Source organism: Mytilus edulis, chromosome 8 (genome assembly GCF_963676685.1).
Source record: "Mytilus edulis chromosome 8, xbMytEdul2.2, whole genome shotgun sequence".
Taxonomy (NCBI): domain Eukaryota; kingdom Metazoa; phylum Mollusca; class Bivalvia; order Mytilida; family Mytilidae; genus Mytilus; species Mytilus edulis.
Genome location: NC_092351.1, coordinates 55071481 through 55096662, shown reverse-complemented (window position 1 = coordinate 55096662; position 25182 = coordinate 55071481). Strand labels below are relative to the sequence as shown.

Here is a 25182-nt window from a genome sequence, read left to right as displayed (position 1 = left end):
GTATGCAAACAAATCATGAACAATATCTTCTTGCATATGTATTTTTGTTTTGAATCTTGCTATTTTACGATTTTCCGTCATTTTAAATGATCTTATACAGCAATTATACTATGGTTACGCTTCCGATTTTTAATCTAAAAAGGCCAAAAGATTTCAGAGTAGACAATGTCCATTTGTACACGGACAGAAGCCTTAAATAAAGGCAACAGTAGTATACCGCTGTTCAAACTCATAAATTCATGGACAAAAAACAAAATCGGGATAACAAACTAAAACTGAGGGAAATGCATAAATATAAGAGGAGATCAACGACACAACACTACAATGTAACTAACACACACACGGACCAAGCATCAGACAAAATCCCACGAGAATAACAAATATAACATCAAAACCAAATACATGAATTTGGGATAGACAAGTACCGTGACACGTCTTATCGCAATGTCAATTTACACTAAAAAATAAGAGAAAACAAACGACGCAACGTTAAATTGTAACACACACAGAAACGAACTATAATATAACAATGGCCATATTCCTGACTTGGTACTGTGGAATAATTTAGAATAGTTTATCCTACCTCGACGTCATAGATAATTTTAAGTGTATTTGATACTGGTAGTATATATAAGTACGATATAACATTTTTCACAAATGAAATCAAGTATGACAACTAAAGCAGTTGACACAACTCAGCATATGCACTCTTGTTTCATACAAGCATAGAGTATAACGGTGCCATTATGACAGAAAATGTATTATAATAAATACATGTTTTTGCCTGCTATATTATGTGGTTAAATTTTTTTAGAAAATGTGAAATAAACTTCAACTGCTTTCAATCCTTTATTTTATTTAGAATAAGACAATTACGAACAGATATAAAGACATATTGACGTATTTGCAGATATAGTTACTGTAGGTTTGTGTAATAATTCATCAACAACCTTATATTGGATAACAGTTTCGAAAAATCTTTTAATGCTATTTTAATGCTAGTGAATTCACATTAAGACAATGGATTAGTATCACAGCTTTTGGTAAATTACAAAAAAGAAGATCAACGGTATAGAGCACCAGGTTTTCTATATAAAATAAAAATGTTGCACAAAAAAATTTCAACACAATCTATATGACTTGTATATTTTTAATACCAATACAATGAACTGCATATTATGTTCAGAACAAATAGTGCATGAATACTGAATATATCGTATGTGTATATAAGTATACATCATAAAATTGTCAGTGATTGAAAGAGTTCATATGAATTAAAACTCACTGATCACATAGAATACAAATAACATAACTGAATGTTATGTACTACTTTTAATAGTACTATCATAAAGTTACACAAACAATTATTCACGTTAAACTTTTTATCCATTTGTAAAGACATTTTCCAGAATTTCAAGCATTTAAGAATCATGTAAATATATTCTACTAAATAAAACGCGACTACTTTATAGAAGTTATTTTCATATAAAAAACAATTATTGATGTGCATATTTCAAAGACGAAAATTAAATTAATTGATAATCCTAATGAAATGTGATGCTATACTTCAAATAAACTAATTCCCGGATGATATATACTGGTACGCGAATATCATCAACTTCATGATACAAGAAAGCAACTCCAAATGAGCTGAATCATGGATAACAGATGCTGGTACATGTATGAATGATGACATTAGATATATGTTTCATTATAATACGTTATTTTTGTTTGGCTAAAATCAATCCTGTGTCATTCCACGTTTCGAAAATAAAGTGCGCAGGTAAGTAAAGGAAACAAAAATTGATAGTTATCGTGTTTTTATGACCATAGCGAAAACAATTAATTATAAGTATTGAATGCTTCTATTAGTAATTTCATAGAGCAGTACACGCGCGTTGACCGTGTGTACATTTTGAGAATGAAACGCTCCGGCACTTCATACAAAATGTACTTCAGTCGAAGCTTTTACAACTCTAGGAATTTACAAAAAAGAAGTAGTCAATTCTTAAAAAACTAGCAGCATCATGACACACGTTGTCAACGTATATACAGAAGTGTCTTTCAATTATTTAAAGGTCTCAAAATATGGGTTGCAAGTGAATGAATTAGTTGTAGTGGACAATTCTAAAAATTAGTCAAAAGCAAAACACGTAGAGAAAAATAATGGATTAACGAATGGCATGGAAAGTAAGGATATGGAACACATGCATTAAACGTTTTGCTTGACATATTGTCAGTGAATAATTTGTTAACTAGTCTATCAAATTGCACAAGAAGAAGAGGATAAAATAGTGCAGATGAAATTGCCTGTCTCATAGTTTCTTTAATATTTAAAGTTTAAATTAAGTGTCGGTAATTAATAAGGAATTAACAATTTTCTACAAAAACATATTATCAAAAACAAAATCAATACCGTGTCTCTATCTCAACATTCCATGGTCAATAACCCGTCTATTTGGAGAACATATTCCTCCCATTTGATCCCATTTTTAAGAGGTTTCGAGTTTCGTTGAAACCTTATGTTTAAAAGAAAGAAGATCATTTCCCTGCAACTGGCAAGTTATGGATATCTAAAAGTTACGTTAGATTTCAATAATTCCACACACCAACAGTTATACAATCCAATGGAACTGGTTCTTGCTGTCAACTAGAAAACTTTCCAGTGATAGTATTTTTCTTTTCCAAAGTTACAAACATAAAACTGAATTAAAGAAACCAAAATTTTAAGCTGTTCGCTTAGATAACATTCTGATACAACTGATTCTTTAGAAATAGAAATTTAGTCATCACGTAAGCACCCAATGGTCGAAAATGTTAAATCCCAGTCGTGTAATGATTCTTAAATGCGTCGATAACACCAAGATGCTAAAAGTATCTTTTTATTGACAATTGTATTCCGAACACATTTTTGATTGCTAGCCTTAAATAAAGATTTGCTTATTTGCTTTAAAGCATACATTTTGGGAAAGGTAATATATAATATGGACACGAATTTCCTTTTATTGTTTACGGAAACACTCTTTATATGTGTGTGTCAAGTAGGAATTGAAAGATATATAGGGTGTACGTCGATGAGACAACATACATATTTTAATTATGGACAAATACCTTTACAATACATTAGCCTTTAACGTTATCGCAGACCTTCTAAAAATTGCGGTACAGAAATTTGTCAGGACAAATGTCAAAATAGTCATAAGATTAATTTCAAGTTCATTGGTGGTCCTGCGCTATTGGTATGCTTTTTGACAGGCAAGTGTCTTATTAACAAATTCCCTGTTGCAATATTTTCTATCATATAAAGCAATAAATAAAACACCACTGATCAGTCTCTTGGTTTAAACAAGCACACAATTTAATATATCAACTATGTTTCCTCTTTAAATATTGTATAAATACAACAGGTTTTTGACTTATTATTCATATCCTACTTATGATTTATATGGTATGACATTCTGAATGTCGACCGTTACGTCTGGTTGAACAAGCATACCTATACATTTTAACTGACCTTTAACAAGATACTAATTTAACGGTTTATCTTGTATTAATTCCGTTGACCTTTTAAAAAGAAGAAATTTACTTAAATTGTATTCGTCTTAGGCATGGTAATAATAAATAAAAATTCAGATGACTAAAGATGAAGACCGAAAATAATCAAAACGAAGTTGTTTCACCTCAAAATTGATCGCTGTATAATTTGTCACAAGGCGTGAAATTATGAATCTCGACTACAATGATTTACCTTTTGAATTATTTAGATTTCATTTCTATTCATTCCATTTTATCACTGAAGTGTCATACAGCACATTTAAAACGTGTGTCGTTATACTTTGTTAGTTATAGTTAGCTGAATCAAATATATGAAGTTTTTTTGGATAAATCTGTCGGAAAATTAATTAAACTATTATTAAACGGAAAAAAAGACTCACATTTTGCAATTAAGGAGTTAGAGCAGGATGCACGTTGACACATCAATAAGGAATATTTGCATAGCCCTGATTTATGTGATTATATTTTTGATGTATTCGTCAACGTCAGGTATAGTTTGGATAACTTTTAATTTTAGTTTATGCATTTTAATGACATGTATGAAATGATTGCTATTAAATCTTAAGTGTGATCAATCTGTAGGCTAAAAAACACATAGAAAGTATGTTATCGACTCTGTTTTATAGGACAATATACATGTTTATAAATTGTTAGAGTACATTTTTGTAAATAAATGCAGTATTGTATAGCAAACAAGTAATTACATTTTTAACAGGAAGGCTTAGTGGATGAGTGTTCTTTGAGGTCGAACTATTGTGAATTTAGCCTGTCAACACTGATGTTGTAAGGTTTTCCAATCGACGATATTTGGGTGACCTGCCTACATCACCAAAATCATACTGCCAAATAGCAATAAAAGTGCTAAAGTGGCGTGGCGTTGAACAACAATTAAACAATATTTTAATGTAGCTTTTAGCTTTCCCTAGTAATTTAATGACAAATAATTGGTCACAGTGATAAGACGAAATAAATGTTCTGTTTGCAAAAATAAATATACAAACACAAGTTACAAGAACAGCTCATAGAATTCGACAAAAAGCTGGTTGCTTTGTTTAGTCTCTATTGATCAAATAGTGAGACATTTGGTGTTCCATATGAAACGAAAATATCTGTTCATAGTCATCTGTTATATGAAAAACCAATTTAATAAATGACAAGATAATATCTATAAAAATGATAACATTCTAAAAATAGTTGTTGTTATGTTTAAATAAATTGTCAAAATCCGCGTTTTAGTACAGTTAAACTAGTATCGTTGATATTTATCATCTTCGTATCAAATTTGCTATAAAAGGGTTAGAATTAAGTTAATTACACATTTTGAACTGACGACGTATCGTAAAACTAATTACCTTGTGTCAATAGCTTCGTCAACAAAGGTGGGAAACGATATCAAGGAGAGACCCCCAAAAACCCCAACAAATGGATGTTAGTATATAGAATTGTTGTTCTTAGTATTTAATATTTTGAAATTGTCTTTTACAAATCAGAGAATTCACTTCAATCTGTATTGACTAGAATACAGTCAAACCTGATTATACCGGACCCTGAATAAACCGGTTTCCTGTCCATTCCGGCCGAAAATGAAAGTCCCATATTTTTCCATTCAAAGTCTTTGTTTTAATACCCTTTGTAAACCGGACCCTGTGTATTCCGAATTCCGGTCTAATTATGAAGTCCAAATACTCTTATTACATTAATTATTACCTGTCAAAACCGGTTTGTCTAATTAATTTCAATGATCGATATGCAATCAAAACAGATTTGTTTATACACTATGGCTTTTCGTGATAATCAATTAGTCAGGTGTCAAACTGTGAACCTACAATCGTACAGTAGTGAGCTGTATTATTTATTAAAACATTATAAACGTGTCAATTAAATGAAAAGACACACCGAATATATCTCGGATTGAACTTACGTTTTAAATTCATGTATTTGGTTTTGATGTTATATATATATGTTATATTTGTTATTCTCGTAAGTAAGATTTTGTCTATGTGTGTTACATTTTAGTGTTATGTCGTTGTTCTCCTCTTATATTTAATGCGTTTCCCTCGGTTTTAGTTTGTTACCCCGATTTTGTTTTTTGTCCATGAATTTATGAGTTTTGAACAGCGGTATACTACTGTTGCCTTTATTTAACTTGGATAAACAAATTAAAATCGCGGAGTAAGAAATTCACATCGTGATTTCAAAATCCTGGGTTCCCTGTTGTGAACCCCTAAACAAATGACCTTGATAATGAAAAACACCCGGATGACAACAATCAATGGATATTGAACACTGTACGACAACATTTCGAAAGTGATGAAATTACGTTTGATAATATTCTGGCTTTTTAATCGGCCATTTCAACATTTTAAATTATTGATCATGAGTGTAAATCGAAACTCTCGTCTTACAATCCAAACATCGCGAGCATTATGATGCAAATGCAAAATGAAAAACAAAGTGAAAGTATTTTAATTTATCAGATATAATTTACAATCAGAGAGAACTTTTACATGCAAAATGTCGGACGTCAAAAGTCATTAACTTCCGGTCAAAACGGAAACCTGAATAAACCGGCTCACTGTCCAAACTGGCCCTTTTTAATAGTCCCGTAGCCGGCCGGTTTATACAGGTTTTAGTTGTAAATACTGTATTTAGTTTTTCCTACAGAATTTTTCAAAAGCAGCGTCACACATCAACCAATCAATCAACCAATTGTTGAGTTATTTTTCAACAACCTACACCTTTCATCTATTCAGCTATGTTTATTCTCCATTCTGTTGTTTTTTACGTTTATAGTAACATATTCATAAAAGTATATTTCTTTGGACATATTGAAATAACATGCAGGTATTAAACATTGTCACATTAATATTTCCAAATTTCAAGTGAAATTGATTTTCGTAGCTAGTGGTAAAACTTTAGATTTTATGTATTTTACACTTGTTGACAATCGAAAGAGTTTCACGCGACTTTTTTTCTAGCATTGGTTAATTGTAATATTTGATTATGAAATCAATAACATAACACATACAGATAATTCTCTTTTCGAAGTAACAAATGCAATATGAGGTATGCCACTTTTAACTTATTTCACTTTAAATAATATTCTTGACATTCATTTTAGGTGTCGAATGCTTAAGACTTTATCCGTAATAATTTTTTCAGATGCCACCTGTTCATTGCCTCAAGACTTGATAAATACAGCATGGGAATATAATTACACAAATGTAAAAGACAATACAGAACAATCAACAACTCTCAACTTCGCGACTACAACGCTACAAAGTTCCGCCATTAATTTAGACGCTAAGGGAACAACAATTGATGATTGGACTTGCATAAATAGTTTAGGTATCTCCGACACAGAGGCAGTTGTTGTCTTCAAGTAAGAAATATTTACGTATTGACTTCAGAATCAAATTCATTGTACATGCATAAGTAATTAATACATGATGTCTGATATGTAGCACAAACAAATGCTGTCAATAAATGTTTTAATAAATGAGTTAATGGGAGAATGTTCTGTCGTCCAACAGGATGAAATTGATACATGAATCGAAGAGATGAAAGTAGGCGAGTATGTACTTGTCCTCTATGTCCAAGTCAACGTCATAATATTTAGCCACAATTCTTTGAGAAGCGATTCCTTTAACTCAAACAAATACACAACTGTGTGGATAGGATATTCAGTTGCAAACATTTCAATAAATTTTGATTTATTTTTACCTAACTGCATCATTTGCATAATCTTGAACTTTTGAAATTCGGTTGAAGAACAAACAGTCAGACATAAGTTATAGCATACATGATTTAATATGGTAGTTGCTATTTTCAATTCAAAAAATAAGCATTCGAACATTATATAGATGTCAACGAATTTAGTGTTCAAGACAATTATGACTTTAGGAATTGCGTCTACATTGCTCAATGCATTTCGCAGTTTCGCAAGGGAATACGCCTTCCGAAGTAGTGTCGTATAAAAGTAGACTGCATAGAATATAAACTAGTACTAAAAAAGGACAACTCAAAACTACAAAAACATTACTTTAGTTTAAATGGTAAAATGGAATGAGGAGCACTCTGATCAATACACATACTACTCTCAGCATTTGCACTTATAATGAAAGATCCAGACCAATATATGATATATTTGTAGTTATCTGCTTTTTCAAAATCCAAGATGGAAATAGATATCCGAGCCACATTAACAATGGGTAATAAGAAATAAACAAATCAAAGCTTGTACGGTTTCAACAATCCATGTCATTCAAAATCTGCTGAATACGATTTTTATTATGATAGTTTTATTTTTCAGAATAAAGCAGCATTGGTTTATCATTTAACTTTTTACCGAGAGTAGAAACGAGCTCATCTCAATGTATAAGATAATTAAAATTCATATTGATTAATCAGAAGTTTACTCAGCACAAGAAACTAATCAAGAAGCCAACATTTTCTTTTGGCAATCACCGCTTAGAATTATTGTGTCGTTCATTAAACACATGTAAATGTAAAACCAATAGGCCTGAGGAATTAGCTTTGTATGTACGCATGCATTGGTTTGATAATCCTTATCCTTAAAATTCTAAGCGTCAAAAATGTATTTTATGTGACTATTCGTGAACGTAATTATTGCATGTATTCTTTTTGTATTTTGTATTTTAGAAGTGACAACAGCTTTTCTGATGGACCTTTCGCAGGAAGTCAATGGCTATATCTTTGTATGAAATTAACGAAAGTTACCACTGATTTATATTACTTTTACCTTTTGTCAGGTGAGTATCTTGATTTATCTTACCTCCTATACATTTCTTTGAATATGATCGGTTACAAACAACCGCGTGGATACCGTGTATATTTCAAACTAGGTTAGCTAGTGGGGCTTATTTCCATACACGGTTAGTAGTGGAGTTATTTCCATTTATAAAAACATATTCGTACTGCAAAAAAATCTTAATCTTTATTTCTTTAAAAAAATGTCCTGTACCAAGTCAGGAATATGGCCATTGTTATATTATAGTTCGTTCCAGTGTGTGTTACATTTTAACGTTGACTTTTTTCTGTTGTGTCGTTTGTTTCCTCTTATATTTGAGGTGAATTCATCAGATTTCTATAAGACGTGTCACTGTACTTTTCTATTCCGAATTCATGTATTAAGTTTTGATGTTATATTTATTATTCTCATCGGATTTTGTCTGATGCCTAGTTTGTTTCTGTGTGTGTTACATTTTAATGTGGGTCATTGTTAATGCGTTTCCCTCAGTTTTAGTTTGTAACCCGGATTTGGTTTTTTTCTATCGATTGATGAGCTTCGAGCAGTGTTATAGTACTGTTGCTTTTATTCAAGGTTTCACCAGACGACGAAATTGATGTTGAAATATTGAATTAAATTTATAAAATATTTACAGCTAACAAGTTGTTTTCGTTGGCAATTGTTTTTGTATGAAGAAGTTTATTCATGCTAACGATATTGACGACTTGCTCAATTTGATAGGTCTCTCGTCTAAATACAACATGTAAAGAAAGTCGATAAATTCGTTACATAGTGAGCTAGTGCCGTAATACGGTAAACATGGGGTCATTAATCTCCATACAGAGAATCGAGTTTCCCTCTCACCTAAATATGGAATTTACTGACCCTATATATGCAATATTAGGTCATTAGCATACTGTGTAGCTAATAGTATACCATTGAAACTCATTCGGATTTCAAAAAACACCAATAATTAACATATACGGTGTTATTCGTGTGATTATATATACCAAGTTCATGAAACAATATATGTAAAAATGTCGAAAATAAGAATGCATGTAGTTCGTAGATAATATCTTTAACGCAAAATAGATTGCACTAAATAACGTGTGAATAAATTTCATGCGTTTACGTTATACATGTACCTCTAGTTCTGTTAATGGACTGTTGCTTGTTTGCCAGAGGTATCGCAAGTCCCATAACTAGAACTTTAACACAGGTCAGGGTCTACGTATATTTCGTAATTGAAATTTGTTGTAAAAAAATAGAAACTCATTTTCAGTTAATCAATATATGTCCATGTTGATCAGTTCTATTCCTTATACGTATTAGTCTTTAGTGAATTAAGTTTTTGTGTTAATACCTTTTCAATATTTTTATTAGGTTTTGGATTTTTACATATTTCCTGATTCATGCATCTAGTGCATACAAATTGCTACCCTAACTGATATTTATCTCAACAATTGACTTTTGAGTAGATATCAGTTTGTAATTTATGTTATCGGAAAACTTAAAAAGAGGTGGAAACGCATTTCAAACATATAATCAGTACGGTCAACCAAATAACAAGGATTTTCAGATAACTTAACCTCAACTCAACTTCAACTTTACACTTGATAGAAACATTTTATAAGTAGGCAGTAACCATTTACTAAAAAGTAATCAAACTGAAGGCATTAATAATAATACACTTTAAATCAAAAAATGAAAACTTCAGATGCAAGCGTTGCTTGGAAGATTGATGACATTTCTATTTTTCGCTTCTAAAGGTTGCTGGAATACTACTTAGTTATTTTGCATAATATACTGAGCCAAAAAAGTTTAGCAACACTTTTTTTGTTGTTTTTTTTTTGGGGGGGGGGGGGGGGGTTGTTTCTAGAAAAAAATTAATTAAACATATTAAATCCTTAGTTTAACCTGTAATTTAAAACAGTCGTACTTTTCCCCTGGTGATTGATTTCGCGCCATTTCGGCTTGCACGTCGTGTAATTGATGTTTTACCTTCTGTACCTGTACTTTTAAAACGATATTAAAAATTTCTTTTTCACTAACGTTAAGAAACATACCTTTGGTAAAAAAACATATACACCTTTGAAAAAATTGCATGGGGCGTCAACCAGACCTCTCCGAAAATGACCGTCATAAAGCTTTGGAATATTTGATGCCGGACATTGTGGCTCGATTTTATATACATGTACGGTTTAGAGACTAACAAACATATATCGACAAATTGCAACTGCACAGGATATGTCGATATCTCTTAGACAAAACAAATACTATCTTCAAGGGAGGAGCGCTACCTTTGCTTTACGTCAACACGTGACAAGTTTTCTTCCGGCCACAAGAGTAGTGCATTGACTTAGGGAAGCTGCTTGTGTGCTTGCCAATCCTTCATTTGTGCACTTAGGGCATGGCTGAAAAATTGATTTTGAATAAAACTATACTTATTTCCGCATTTTGACCCACCAGCACTCCATACAAAGAAAATTCTAATGAATGTGAGTGATAAAAATTCATGTTGCTTCTGACATGTCATAATTCCATTTTGTCATTATCAAAATTATATCATGTATATGTTTTTATGATTTTGTAATAAAATAAAATTTCACATTTGTGTTGCTAAACTGTTTTGGCTCAGTATACATTAACGTTTTTTTTTTTAATCAAAAGATACATTCACTGGCGTTACTCCGGAAGAGAGAGTGTTCGCTTCAGAAGAAGGTAATCCACCAAATAATAATGATCCAGTCTGTAATACTTTCTGTCAATATACTGAATCTCCAAATATTCGCACATTGCAAAAACCAGGTAATGTATATATGTATATTCCTCAAATTTTCATATTGAACATTGTTGTGTTGATATTTATTGATATAACATGTGTATTTAGCCGTGTACTACCTTTACTGATGATCCAATGTATTAAGAGACATACCAAGGTACAATCCATTTTTTTTTGGAATTGTACATGTAAGAACGCCCAATGTATACTCGTTATTAATGTTTCGGCGATTTTGCTTAATATATTACGTTCAAACAGAGTAGATTATGTGAAGACACATGAATATGGCTGTCAAATCTAAATGCTGTAACATTGAGTAGGCTGTTTAATAATGTGAAACTACAGTGAAGAAAATATCTCACATGCACTAGCTGTAACTCTTGTATTTGACGAAATGTAAACAGGAAAAGAATGTGTATAGCTATTGGTTACCGAATTAGACTATTTACCGGATTTGTTATAACATAAGCAACACGACGGGTGCCACACGTTGAGCAGGATATGCTTACCCTTCCGGAGCACCTGATATCATCCCTTGTTTTTGTTGGGTTTCGTGTTGCTTATTGTTTAGTTTTCTTTGTTGTGTCATGTGTACTACTGTTAGTCTGTTTGTCTTTTTCATTTTTAGCCATGGCGTTGTCAGTTTATTTTCGATTAATGAGTTATACTGTCCCTCTGGTATCTTTCGTCCCTCTTTTACAACATCATACAAAAACTAAAGACGGATAAATACGACTCTCAATAGGAGCTTGGGTTGATATCTAGATCTCCGAAAGGTATAACAAAACATGCACCGCATGTGGTATCTGTCGTGTTGCTAATGTAAGAGCAAAATCGATGACAAGTTTAATTCGGGATCCACATTCTGCAAAACGGAGGAAAAGTGAATATAAAAAAATGTTTATGTCTATAAAAAAGATTAAAATATAGCCGACAATACAAAGCAAATGACATTCTACAGGTAAAACAATTTTGTCTTTCAACCAGTTTTTTTCTTTCTTTTCTGCAACAGGTACACATGATGCTTTGCCTAATGGTGCTTCCTTGTGTGAACCCTGTGGTAGTTCCTGTAAAGTTGGTATGTACATGTAACTATTCTTAAATGTCATTTTACATCGATTAATATAAACATGTCATTAAAAATGTTGGAAATTGTCGTTAATAAATCATGATATTTGGTATCCAACCTATAGAAAATTAAACAAGTCTCATGTACTATTAATTTTATGGGAATTGGAGCTATACAACGTTTTCTAATGTTTATTTGCAAATGAACATAAACTTTGTCGCAATAATAAGAAACAGTATATTTACTTAAAGGAACAATAATGTTAATGGCTATAGACCACGAAAACATGATTAGATATAAAACGAATAACACAAAATGGTCATGCAATCTCATCAAGTCGAAAATAAATCGAAAAACTAAAAGACAAACACCATGATTTTAATAGAAACGTGTAAATGCTTAAAACAATATATGAACTACTGTGCCATAGAATAACTAAAGAGTAATCGAAGTAATGCTTACCATCAGTATACAATGATATATTACTATATCAGATTCTATGTTTGCAACCTCTTGAAAAAAACTTTATTTTATCATCCTTGCTTTTACTAAATAACATTGTAACTTGTTTTAGCGACTACAGAAATGACTTCAACAGAGTCAACACAGAAAACAACCATACCACCCACTTCTACTGAGATTGACACGACGATAGAATTAACATCCATAGAGACAACACCGATAACATCTCAACCAACCACGTCTACTGAAATTGACATCATAACTACAATACAGTCAACAGATATAACACAGATAACATCTCAACCAACCACGTCTACTGAAGTTAACACTATCATAACAATAAAATCAACAGAGACAACATATATACCAACAATGCATTCCACGTCTACGGAAACTGTTACTACGGCAGACATGACATCAACAAATGCAAATAAAGAAACAACGATACCAAACACTTCTACTGAATTAGGAACTACAACTGAAGTAGAATCACCCAGTACATCACTTGAAATAAATCCACTACCCACGTCTACTGAAATGGACTCATTGACAGAAACAACAACAAAGGAGACAACACAGACAACTGCCGTTCATTCTACTGTTGTCGATTCGGAAACAACACAAATAACCACAACTCAATTCACTACTAAAGATACGGAAACCACGACGGAGTTGAAAATTTTAACTACAGATTTGAAAGTTGAAACGACATTGGAAACTTTAGTCACAGGTACGCTTCTAAATATCCAACTGTCTGATTTAGATGAATTTGGAAATAGGAACTTTAAATGAAAACTAATTCATTAACTTTTATTCGTTGAATACGAATTTTCGTGGATTTCGTTGGTAAAGATGAACACGAAATTAAAAGTTCAACGATCACAAGATTTGATTTTGAATTATGTACACTTTCGCAAAAAAACAAAATAAATTATCCACGAACATGTATGTTTTCCATAATCCACGAAACGGGTACCCATAAAAATAAACGAATTCACAGAAAATCGTAGAAAATGTTATCAGCAAATATATCTAACCCCCTTTAAACGTGCCACATGTTTTGGAAAAATGAAAAAGAATAATAGGAAATAAGGTTTTCCGCATTTATGTATCAAATTGAAAACAGATCTCGAACATCTTTATATAGTTTCGTCTGGAAGTGGACTACCTGTCTAGTTTAACTTTAAATAATATGAAATAGTTTTTTTTTTTTAATTTTGTGCTCTGCAAAATGTTTAGACAATTTGTTCGAAGTATTTGTATACTGGTCAGTACTATTTTTGAAGACTCGTAAAGAGGAACAACATGATAAGTTGCATACAAAGCTACTTAACAAGTCTTGGTTGACTACAAACTTAATAATTAAACAGTATTGAACGAACAACAAGAACACATATAAACATAACTTTCATTTATAAGACTTCATGTTTCAGGTTAGAGGATATTATATAAAGTTTGGATTTCTAAGACTGTTTATGATTACAATTTATTAATTCTCGTTAATAATCATCAAACGTACAATTCAAAATGGTAATATCACCATTTAATGCAAACTTTTTTTTAAATTTCACAGATACAGAACTATTAAAGCGATATAGTGGACCTATTATAGTGGGCGGATTAGCAATATTTGGTTTTGTGCTTGTTATCATTATTTTCGTTTTGCTCAAAGTACGTTCGATGATTGGTAAAGAACGGATCTCGTGAGTACTTTTAATTCAGTTTTTAAACCCTGATAAAAAGTAAAATATAAAAATACCGAACTCCGTGGAAAATTCAAAACTGAGAGGAAAATAACATTACACATGTTAAAACAGTAGCCTAAAACTGAAGGTAAATAATAATTATATATGTTTAATATCTATGATTATCATCGGCTTCGATATGTAGATTGTCATCTACTACTTGTAAGTACTTTATCATCATGTGTAGTCGCGGCTCAACGAATCATTATTATTTTATTTGCATGAAATATATTAGGTAAGCAATTTTGCAAGATAATATAAAACGCTCAAGCATAATGCAAAACATCAATTTCATCAAGGTTATTTGTCATCATGATCATAACATGGTAAAATTTCTATTTAATACATTTACATGCATACAGTTTTTCTATTGCAGAAACAAAAAAGACCAGGAATTATGTGGCGTCATCCCGGAAACATGCTATATATATAAAGGCAAAGACTGTGGATTTCAGAAGATTGCAATTCAGCATTGGGACAATCATTAAAGTTTTTCATCAATTAGATAGCTTTGTTACTTTATTTATAATAAGAATAATATGATCATGTGTTTAAAATAAGTTGTAAATGTTGCTCTGGATATTTCCATTCTCTGTTTTATCAAAAACATAAAAGTAACTTATTAGTGCAAGCACCCTGCCGACACAAGAACACGTAAAATTTGTTTGAACGTAACATATTCCACATATAAACAGGATGAGAGAAATGTTGTTCAAGGCAAATTTAAGCGTGCATTTTGGTGAATCTGTTATATTTAAAGAGTTGTTGAATTCAGAAACAATAAATGATGATCAACCAACATTTGGCATCTATATTTGTGTTATCATAGTTATAGTCCAAAACATAATGAAATGGTCTACTTCTCCGTGACTATGGAGAAGGCATTTAAATATCAAAAATAACGAGAGTGAATTAGTGTTTGTCCACATGTATTTGTTATATTATTATGTAAAGCGATTTTAATGTTCGCTCTGGTTGAGGGGTTGATATTAAGTGTACAGTGTGTATATTATATTTGAAATGTAAGTTTACATGTTTAATTTAGGATTAGATGTTGTCGAACTTAAAGATTCAATTTAAAATTAAGCGTACATATCTGTGAATTGATATGATATTCTCGTGCTTGTATTTCCTATCAGGATTCCTTGATCAAGGAATGATGCCCACAAGAAAGTTATTAAACCAATTGCTCCGATGGTGAAGTTGAAATCATCCCTTTATACATTTTACGGACGTAATCACTAGTTGATTGACCCGTTTCACAGATAATATCGGATATATTCCTTATGTCGTAACTCAAATCCCATTCCCATTTTTATACTACGTTAATTTAGCTTAATTTGAACCAAACACACTGCTAAATCAGCTTACGCGCGATATTAGCTACCGTGCGAACACTGGGGACTCCACTGTTCCTGTTTCTATGACAAAAATTACCAGGAAGACAATCATGTCTGAATAATGTTGTACATGTAACACCTTCTTGAAACTTTTTTGTTCATTAATTGCTTCATGACTGATAAAATATCCAGTTACATGTACATTGCATTACTTTAATTTTGCGTACTCTCAGACATAAGTATAACCACCGTAAAAAAAGCACACGATACAATTAAACATTTATTCAGGTTAAGTGTCAAATTCGGTAGGCTGTTCTAAAAACATACCAGAGTAAAAATAATCGAGTTAAAATAAATACAAATAAAATAAAGAATGAAAATATGAATGTGTAAAAGGGACAAAAAACCCGACTAAAGACCACGAAACAGCCAAAACCACTAATGGGTCTTCAACTGAGGAACAGTTATCCCACATCTTCAGCTTGCCCTTACATAGAACAACAAAGAGACAGGCGCAAATAATACACAAGTATATAATTATTTGAAGACATGAAGTTAAGATGTAATGTCATGCATAATTAAGTGCAGAAAAAAAGCAGTAGGGAGACTCAAAGAACTAAATAAAAAATAGACGAAATGATCTGATTTTCAAACGTGACATGTTTGGTGGCTCGTAATCGGTTGTCTACAAATATAGTTCCTGTCATTTTGTATGTATCTAAACTTTTAGTACTGTGTTTTTTACATATAAAAATCAAATACTAAAAGTTGTGGTAATGTTATGTCATTTAGTGAACTTTATGATATTTTTGTAATATGCTTTATATCAATGGGGCATTGTGGGGCTATGTGTCAAATTGTATGAAGGGCAACTCTGCCTATTCAAGCAGCGACTATTCCCATGTGTCTTGTGACTTCATTTCATGTTTAAGCAGTTCCGAATTAGTAAATTCTTGAGTATACACCAAGACGAGCATCCTTTTTTCAACTTTTGTTTCATCGTGTAGACTGCACCTCAATTCACTTGGAACCCCAGAGCTGAAACGTACACACGTCAGGTTAGCAGGGAGATTACTCTGTACCCCTGTTTTTGTCATTTTTGCACATAGAATCTTTACAAATACTGTCAGTCGTTCAGAGTATTGCTTATCAACGACATGTCTACTAATGTAGTGAATGCTGCATTCGAATAGGCACTGTTCGATTCATTCTCAGAAATTTTGCAATCGTCGAACATAGAAAACACCCTTTTCCATTCAAAATAGATATTCTACATTATAAGGTGTCGACGTTAAGTTAGGAATGGAACTTGAATGACTTTTAAAAGTTAAATTGGTACAAGACTTTAACAAAAGGTTGCCACATATGCAATATGATGGACACACCAACCTTCAAAAATAGGTCCCTTCTATGTTGCTTAGTACTTTTAATCCTAAAACATCTTCTAAATTTTAAGCTCTCACTTTAACTAGTTTACAAATGTTAAAGTTTATATTTCTTTTAAATTTTTCTATTCTTTAATGTATTTCAGTATTACAAAGATTAATAACATATATATATATCCAGCGGCACATATTACAGTCATATCCAGATTCATCATTTTACGATGCTTGAAAATTCCTATTGTTAAATTCAATTTCAAATAAATATCGCCTTGTTTTAATATGATCTGTCTGTGAAACGTCTGACATAAAAACAAAATGATTGATTCATTCATTGTTAATCTTTAACGCCACTTTAATCATTGTTTTGCTATTTTATGGTGGCCAGACTTTTTATGGCGAAGAAAGCTTGAAAACTCGGACAAAACTACTGATTTTCGGCTAGGAAACTGTCAAACATAGGTTTAAGTCGAACCAAGCTACCAATTTTAAGGTTCGAACCCTGAAATAAGCAATGAAGCTATAGTTTGTACTAATGACAGAATCTTTTTTCTCACTTTAATCAGTTTTCGTTTGATAGATAGTTTTTTGTCTTTTAGTTATTCGAATTGAATGTAGCAAGCGGTTTTGAAAAGAATTGAAGAAAAACAACAAACGGTAGCTGAAGGTGTAGTTCTTTAAAAGATATTTTTGTCGTTGAAATGCTGTCTCGTTGAAGGAAACTCGTGTATATCTGGCTTACAGCTACACTCAAACCAAGCACATATCCTTGATTATGAATGTTGCTAGGTTCCTGTCTAATTGGCGTCTACTTCATATTGTCACATTGATGCACAATACACAATTATATATTTGAAAACATGAAGTTAAGATGTAATGTCATGCATAATTAAGTGCAGAAAAAAAGCAGAAGGGAGACTCAAGAACTAAATAAAAAATAGACGAAATGATCTGATTTTCAAACGTGACATGTTTGGTGGCTCGTAATCGGTTGTCTACAAATATAGTTCCTGTCATTTTGTATGTATCTAAACTCTTAGTACTGTGTTTTTACATATAAAAATCAAATACTAAAAGTAGTGGTAATGTTATGTCATTTAGTGAACTTTATGATATTTTTGTAAAATGCTTTATATCATTGGGGCATTGTGGGGCTATGTGTCAAATTGTATGAAGGGCAACTCTGCCTATTCAAGCAGCGACTATTCCCATGTGTCTTGTGACTTCATTTCATGTTTAAGCAGTTCCGAATTAGTAAATTCTTGAGTATACACCAAGACGAGCATCCTTTTTTCAACTTTTGTTTCATCGTGTAGACTGTGCACCTCAAATGTTTTAACTGAAGAAAAAAATGTCTTCACTGGGAACCCCATAGCTGAAACGTACACACGTCAGGTTAGCAGGGAGATTACTCTGTACCCCTGTTTTTGTCATTTTTGCACATAGAATCTTTACAAATACTGTCAGTCGTTCAGAGTATTGCTTATCAACGACATGTCTACTAATGTAGTGAATGCTGCATTCGAATAGGGACTGTTCGATTCATTCTCAGAAATTTTGCAATCGTCGAACATAGAAAACACCCTTTTCCATTCAAAATAGATATTCTACATTATAAGGTGTCGACGTTAAATTAGGAATGGAACTTGAATGACTTTTAAAAGTTAAATTGGTACAAGACTTTAACAAAAGGTTGCCACATATGCAATATGATGGACACACCAACCTTCAAAAATAGGTCCCTTCTATGTTGCTTTGTACTTTTAATCCTAAAACATCTTCTAAATTTTTAGCTCTCATTTTAACTAGTTTACAAATGTTAAAATTTATATTTCTTTTAAATTTTTCTATTCTTTAATGTATTTCAGTATTACAAAGATTAATAACATATATATATATCCAGCGGCACATATTACAGTCATATCCAGATTCATCATTTTACGATGCTTGAAAATTCCTATTGTTAAATTCAATTTCAAATAAATATCGTCTTGTTTTAATATGATCTGTGTGTGAAACGTCTGACATAAAAAAAAATGATTGATTCATTCATTGTTAATCTTTAACGCCACTTTAATCATTGTTTTGCTATTTTATGGTGGCCAGACTTTTTATGGCGAAGAAAGCTTGAAATCTCGGACAGAACTACTGATCTTCGGCTAGGAAACTGTCAAACATAGGTTTTAGTCGAACCAAGCTACCACGTTTAAGGTTCGAACCCTGAAATAAGCAATGAAGCTATAGTTTGTACTAATGACAGAATCTTTTTTCTCACTTTATTCAGTTTTCGTTTGATAGATAGTTTTTTTGTCTTTTAGTTATTCGAATTGAATATAGCAAGCGGTTTTGAAAAGAATTGAAGAAAAACAACAAACGGTAGCTGAAGGTGTAGTTCTTTAAAAGATATTTTTGTCGTTGAAATGCTGTCTCGTTGAAGGAAACTCGTGTATATCTGGCTTACAGCTACACTCAAACCAAGCACATATCCTTGATTATTAATATTGCTAGGTTGCTGTCTAATTGGCGTCTACTTCATATTGTCACATTGATGCACAATACACAATTATATATTTGAAAACATGAAGTTAAGATGTAATGGCATGCATAATTAAGTGCAGAAAAAAAAGCAGTAGGGAGACTCAAAGAACTAAATAAAAAATAGACGAAATGATCTGATTTTCAAACGTGACATGTTTGGTGGCTCGTAATCGGTTGTCTACAAATATAGTTCCTGTCATTTTGTATGTATCTAAACTTTTAGTACTGTGTTTTTTACATATAAAAATCAAATACTAAAAGTAGTGGTAATGTTATGTCATTTAGTGAACTTTATGATATTTTTGTAATATGCTTTATATCATTGGGGCATTGTGGGGCTATGTGTCAAATTGTATGAAGGGCAACTCTGCCTATTCAAGCAGCGACTATTCCCATGTGTCTTGTGACTTCATTTCATGTTTAAGCAGTTCCGAATTAGTAAATTCTTGAGTATACACCAAGACGAGCATCCTTTTTTCAACTTTTGTTTCATCGTGTAGACTGTGCACCTCAAATGTTTTAACTGAAGAAAAAAATGTCTTCACTGGGAACCCCAGAGCTGAAACGTACACACGTCAGGTTAGCAGGGAGATTACTCTGTACCCCTGTTTTTGTCATTTTTGCACATAGAATCTTTACAAATACTGTCAGTCGTTCAGAGTATTGCTTATCAACGACATATCTACTAATGTAGTGAATGCTGGATTCGAATAGGGACTGTTCGATTCATTCTCAGAAATTTTGCAATCGTCGAACATAGAAAACACCCTTTTCCATTCAAAATAGATATTCTACATTATAAGGTGTCGACGTTAAGTTAGGAATGGAACTTGAATGACTTTTAAAAGTTAAATTGGTACAAGACTTTAACAAAAGGTTGCCACATATGCAATATGATGGACACACCAACCTTCAAAAATAGGTCCCTTCTATGTTGCTTCGTCCTTTTAATCCTAAAACATCTTCTAAATTTTTAGCTCTCATGAGGTCTGTCCACCTTTCTTGTGGAAAGACCTAATGTATTTGTTCTGATTTTTTTTTTTTTTCTTCCGCCTAATTTTTTCCTTGCGGTGTAAAAATGTTTCAAAAGATGTCGCTTAGTTTTTTTGTATATGATATCATTCAGTTTATACGCTTTTGAAACTGACCCTGTTTTACCGAACACTTTTCTTTGTAAGAGTTATCTCCCCAAACACTGTTTTTCTTGTTATCAGATCTCCTCCGCAACCGTAAAAGAAAGTGACAAATTTATTTTTCCAAATTGCTCGTTATATCATCAGGATGTTACGTTTTATTTTCACCGAAGCTTTACGAAGACTCCATATGAGAGTTATTTCCCCTTTTGTAATGAAATAAATGAAATAAATTTGTTACTGGAAAACCATTAGTGATAGAGGCCTAGGGTCTTTTGATTTGAGGTCCTTGGTCCAAAAAAATGAAAATGAGGTCAAGGTCAAAGGTCAAGGTCATGTTCAAAAATATAATATTGACTTGTTATCTCTTATTTTCAGAAATCCTATAAGATATCGACAAAATATTTTCACAAAATGTGTGTTACGACATGGCGTAACACGTAAATTTTAGTTAAAAGGGTACGTAAACATTTGATGCGACTTTTCCCCCTTTTATATCTTATATTAGTTGTATGGTAATATAACTCATTATCATTATAAAGTAAAGGCTTAGGGTCTTTTGATTTAAGATCCTTGGTCCAAAAAATGAAAATTAGGTCAAGGTCAAAGGTCAAGGTCAAATTCTAAATTTTGATTTTTGCTTATTTTCACTCTTTTTCATTAACCTTATCAGATTTCAACAAATTATTTTTACTAAATTGTTAGTTGCGACATGTCATAACTTATAAATTTTGATTGGAAGGGTGCGAAGAGAATAAATGGGATTTTTGCCCCTGTTATATTTAGAATTATCGTAAAGTGATATTACTCATGAACCATACATAATACAGACCTAGGGTCTTTTAATTTGGGATCCTTCGTTTATGACCTTGAAATTGAGGTCAAGGTCATAGGTTAATTGGACGTTCTAGATTTTGACCTTTGCTTGAAATTCATATTTATATATCATTTAGCCATAGGAACTGACATTTTCAACTGAATTTTAATATTTTCATATCAAAATAGATCCTTATTGGTGGAAAGACCTTCAATTGTTCTTTGAACAATTGGTTTTTAATTTTAACTAGTTTACAAATGTTAAAATTTATATTTCTTTTAAATTTTTCTATTCTTTAATGTATTTCAGTATTACAAAGATTAATAAGATATATATATATATATATGTCTAATAAGATATATATATATATATAGTTGAGATGTTATGACTGCATTGAGGGCAGTCCTCAAACAAAAAGATCAAGAATGTCCTAACCGATCCAGGATGGTATAAATTAGACAACGGTAGGGCAATTACAACAGAAACTACATATTTAAGCCTCCCAAACGAATAGCAGTCTAATAATGATTGAAAAAATAAGTTTTATATAATGAGGTAAAATAATTGAACGTGGCAACGTACTTATACATCATCCCGAATAAATGGAAACCTGTAATTTAAACTGTTATTTTTAAAAATAATTTCGAACTGTAAAGCCAGTACTAAATCCGGCGTTGTTTGAAACAGGTGGTCACAGGAAAATGAAGGACTCGTTCTATGTTTTTTCATTTATGCCCTCTGGGGAAACTGTCCGTAACTTTCTTATCCAAAATCTTTCCCGAGCGACTCTGTCGACCTTCGACCAACCCTCGTTGTGGTCTATGATTGTGATGGTAAGGTTTTTGAGATCAGCTTGTGTGTGTCCAGGTGATCTCAAATGACGACTTACGGGTAGGTCGGGCTTGCAAGTGTAGTCACTTCGATGACCATTCATGCGTTTGTTAAATGGCTGCTCTGTCTCGCCAACATACTGCATGCCACATCGACACTGAAGGAGGTATACAACATTCTGGGTTTTGCAAGTTACATTGCAATATATAGTGTACACAGACCCAGTCGAGTGGCAAGTGAATGTTTGAGTATTCAGTATTTGTTGACAAGTCAGGCAACGTCTGTTACCACATGACTTGCACCATCCTGCAATTGAACAGCTTTTATTTGAGGAGACGTCAGCTCTAACAAATAAGTCTTTCAGACTTGCTGGTCTCCGAAAAGCTAAGACAGGAGGATTGGGAAAGATCTTGGATAATTTAGGGTGTTTGGCAATAGTTTGCCAATTGGCACGGATCAAACGTGAAAGGTTATTGAAGGCTGGATTGTATGTAAGAACAAACGGGACTATTTTGCTGCGCTTCTTCCGTTTGTACTGTAAGAGGTCATTGCGGCTGTTATTGTTAGCGCGCGCAAACCCCTTATCTATGTCCAATTTCTTATAACCTCGTTTTGTCAAAAATCCGCGAAGTTCCTGTAACCTTTTCGTGACAGCCTCCTCAGAGGAGCAAATCCGCTTGACTCTGAGAGCTTGACTGTACGGGATACTTTTTGTACAGTGTTTGGGGTGACAGCTTTGGGGAGAAAGGTATTGATGTTTATCTGTGGGTTTACAATAGAGGTCTGTTGATATGACACCGTCCTTTATAGATGTGGTTGTGTCTAAGAAAGATATCTTAGAGTCGGAAATTTCATACGTAAATTTAATTGAATGGTGGGCATTGTTTGCATGTCTGATGAAATCATCCAGTTTTTGTTGAGATTCAATCCATTTCATGTCAACATCATCAATGAAACGGAACCAAGACAAAGGTTTGGATAAAGATGCTGCAATAATTTGTTTTTCTAATCTGCCCATGAAAATATTGGCGTAAGACGGTGCCATTTTCGTCCCCATCGCTGTCCCGTTAATTTGAAGGTAATGATCACCATTAAAGGTGAAATTGTTGCATTTCAGGACCAGAGTTAGTAGCTGGACTAAACATTCAGTAGGTGGTTCTAAAATGTTGCGAGAGTCCCATATTTCCCTACAAGATTGTATGCCGTCATCATGAGGTATGTTGGTATACAATGAGGTGACATCTAAAGTGACAAGGAGGGTTTCCGGAGGGAGAGGGTTCATGGATTCCATTTTACGAAGATAATCTGTAGTGTCTTGAATGTGGGAAGGAAGATTTTCTACATGAGATCTTAAATGAAAATCGACGAATTCCGAGATTTTCTCAGTCGGATGGCCGTTTGCGGATACAATGGGTCTACCAGGGTTGTTAACCTTGTGTATTTTGGGAAGAAGATACAATCGACCAGGCTTGGCATTCTCTGGCTTTAAATAACCAATTGTATCCTCATCTATGTGACCGTCATTGTACATGGTTTGTAACGCAGTGATAATTTTGGAGCTAAACTCGGAAGTAGGGTCATAGTCTAGCTTCTTATAAAATCTCTCATCAGAGAGCTGACGCACTGCTTCCGCGATGTAGTTAGCTTTGTCCATTATCACAACGGCACTGCCCTTGTCTGCTGGTTTTATCACAATATCATCTCGGTTTCTCAGCGATTGTATGGCTTTTTTCTCGTCAGGAGAGGTGTTGTAAAATGACGAGTACTTGTTGCTAGCTAGATGAACAACATCCGATTTGATTTTGTCGATAACATCTTCCAATGTAGCAGATTTACTAGGTTTTGGAATCCATGAACTCTTCTTTTTAAAATGCGGAATTATGATTTCTTCCTCCGAGTCAGACGTGTCTGTGTCTTCCTCATTGTCCAACTCTTTATCCTTGTTACCAAAATATTCTTTGATTCTGAGGGTTCTAGCAAAGTTATCAAGGTCATCTCCCAGTTTCATATTATCTATGCTATTGGGAGTAGGGCAAAAATTCAAACCCTTGGACAAGACTTTAGTTTCGTCCTCAGATAAAGAGACTGAGGATAAATTGACAACCGTGTTGTTGGGATCCATCGGAACTCGAATTTTTCTTTTAAATCTACGATTTCGAGGCTTTTTCTTAGATTTTGTAGAGGGTCTAATTGAAGGGTGGTTAATTTGCACACCATCACGTTCAAATTTGTTGATCTGTTTGACGTGGAGCTTATGTGATTCAATATGGTTGATATCACCAAGACGTACTTGAATTTCGTCAAGTTTAGGATCAGACAAATGTTCACGGGATCGGCAGTGCAAATTATCACGTAGTTTAAATAAATAATTTACTTGATGAATTGCTTCTTGGCGTAAAAGATCCATCAGACGAAAAGAACTGTTGTATAAAATGTTGTTCCATCTGTGAAAAAATCTGTTCGACTTTTCTCCTGTTGTAAGTGGGGAGGCCTTTAAAATTAGTCCTTTCGGAATAATTCCTTGATTAATGTAGGTTTCTAAATTTGAAATGTGATGCTCTGTTTTGATAATTTTGATAGTAGAAGATCTTAATTTCTTAAAATAAAATTGAAAATGCATGATGGAATATGCAGTAAGAAAATCGGATCGGGTGAACACACTCGATGCAGACTACCAAAAAGGTAAAAATATAAAATGACTGAATAAATAGTCAACGATCAATCTTACAGGGCGATGGATCATGTAATATGATTCTGTACACTACAAAATATAATATA

The 25182-nt window shown here is 32.8% G+C and overlaps 2 protein-coding genes across 2 annotated transcripts in view; one reads left to right on the top strand and one right to left on the bottom strand.

Moving 5' to 3' along the window:
* The window catches only part of LOC139485907 (mucin-22-like), a 28465-nt gene extending 13598 nt beyond the window's left edge, over positions 1–14867 (top strand). The window contains exons 7-13 of the mRNA XM_071270570.1: positions 6718–6937; positions 8218–8327; positions 10976–11113; positions 12100–12165; positions 12731–13348; positions 14192–14321; positions 14740–14867. Of these exons, the coding sequence (XP_071126671.1) occupies positions 6718–6937; positions 8218–8327; positions 10976–11113; positions 12100–12165; positions 12731–13348; positions 14192–14321; positions 14740–14851 (1394 nt within the window). The 3' untranslated portion in view covers positions 14852–14867. The remainder of the gene's footprint in view (positions 1–6717; positions 6938–8217; positions 8328–10975; positions 11114–12099; positions 12166–12730; positions 13349–14191; positions 14322–14739) is intronic.
* A 5142-nt stretch (positions 14868–20009) lies between these two features.
* LOC139484200 (uncharacterized) lies at positions 20010–24811 on the bottom strand. The gene is made up of 2 exons (XM_071267934.1): positions 23179–24811; positions 20010–20146 (listed from the first exon to the last, which is right to left on the bottom strand). Exons 1-2 carry the CDS (start codon positions 24809–24811, stop codon positions 20010–20012), a joined length of 1770 nt encoding a protein of 589 aa, XP_071124035.1.
* Positions 24812–25182: the final 371 nt, after the last annotated feature.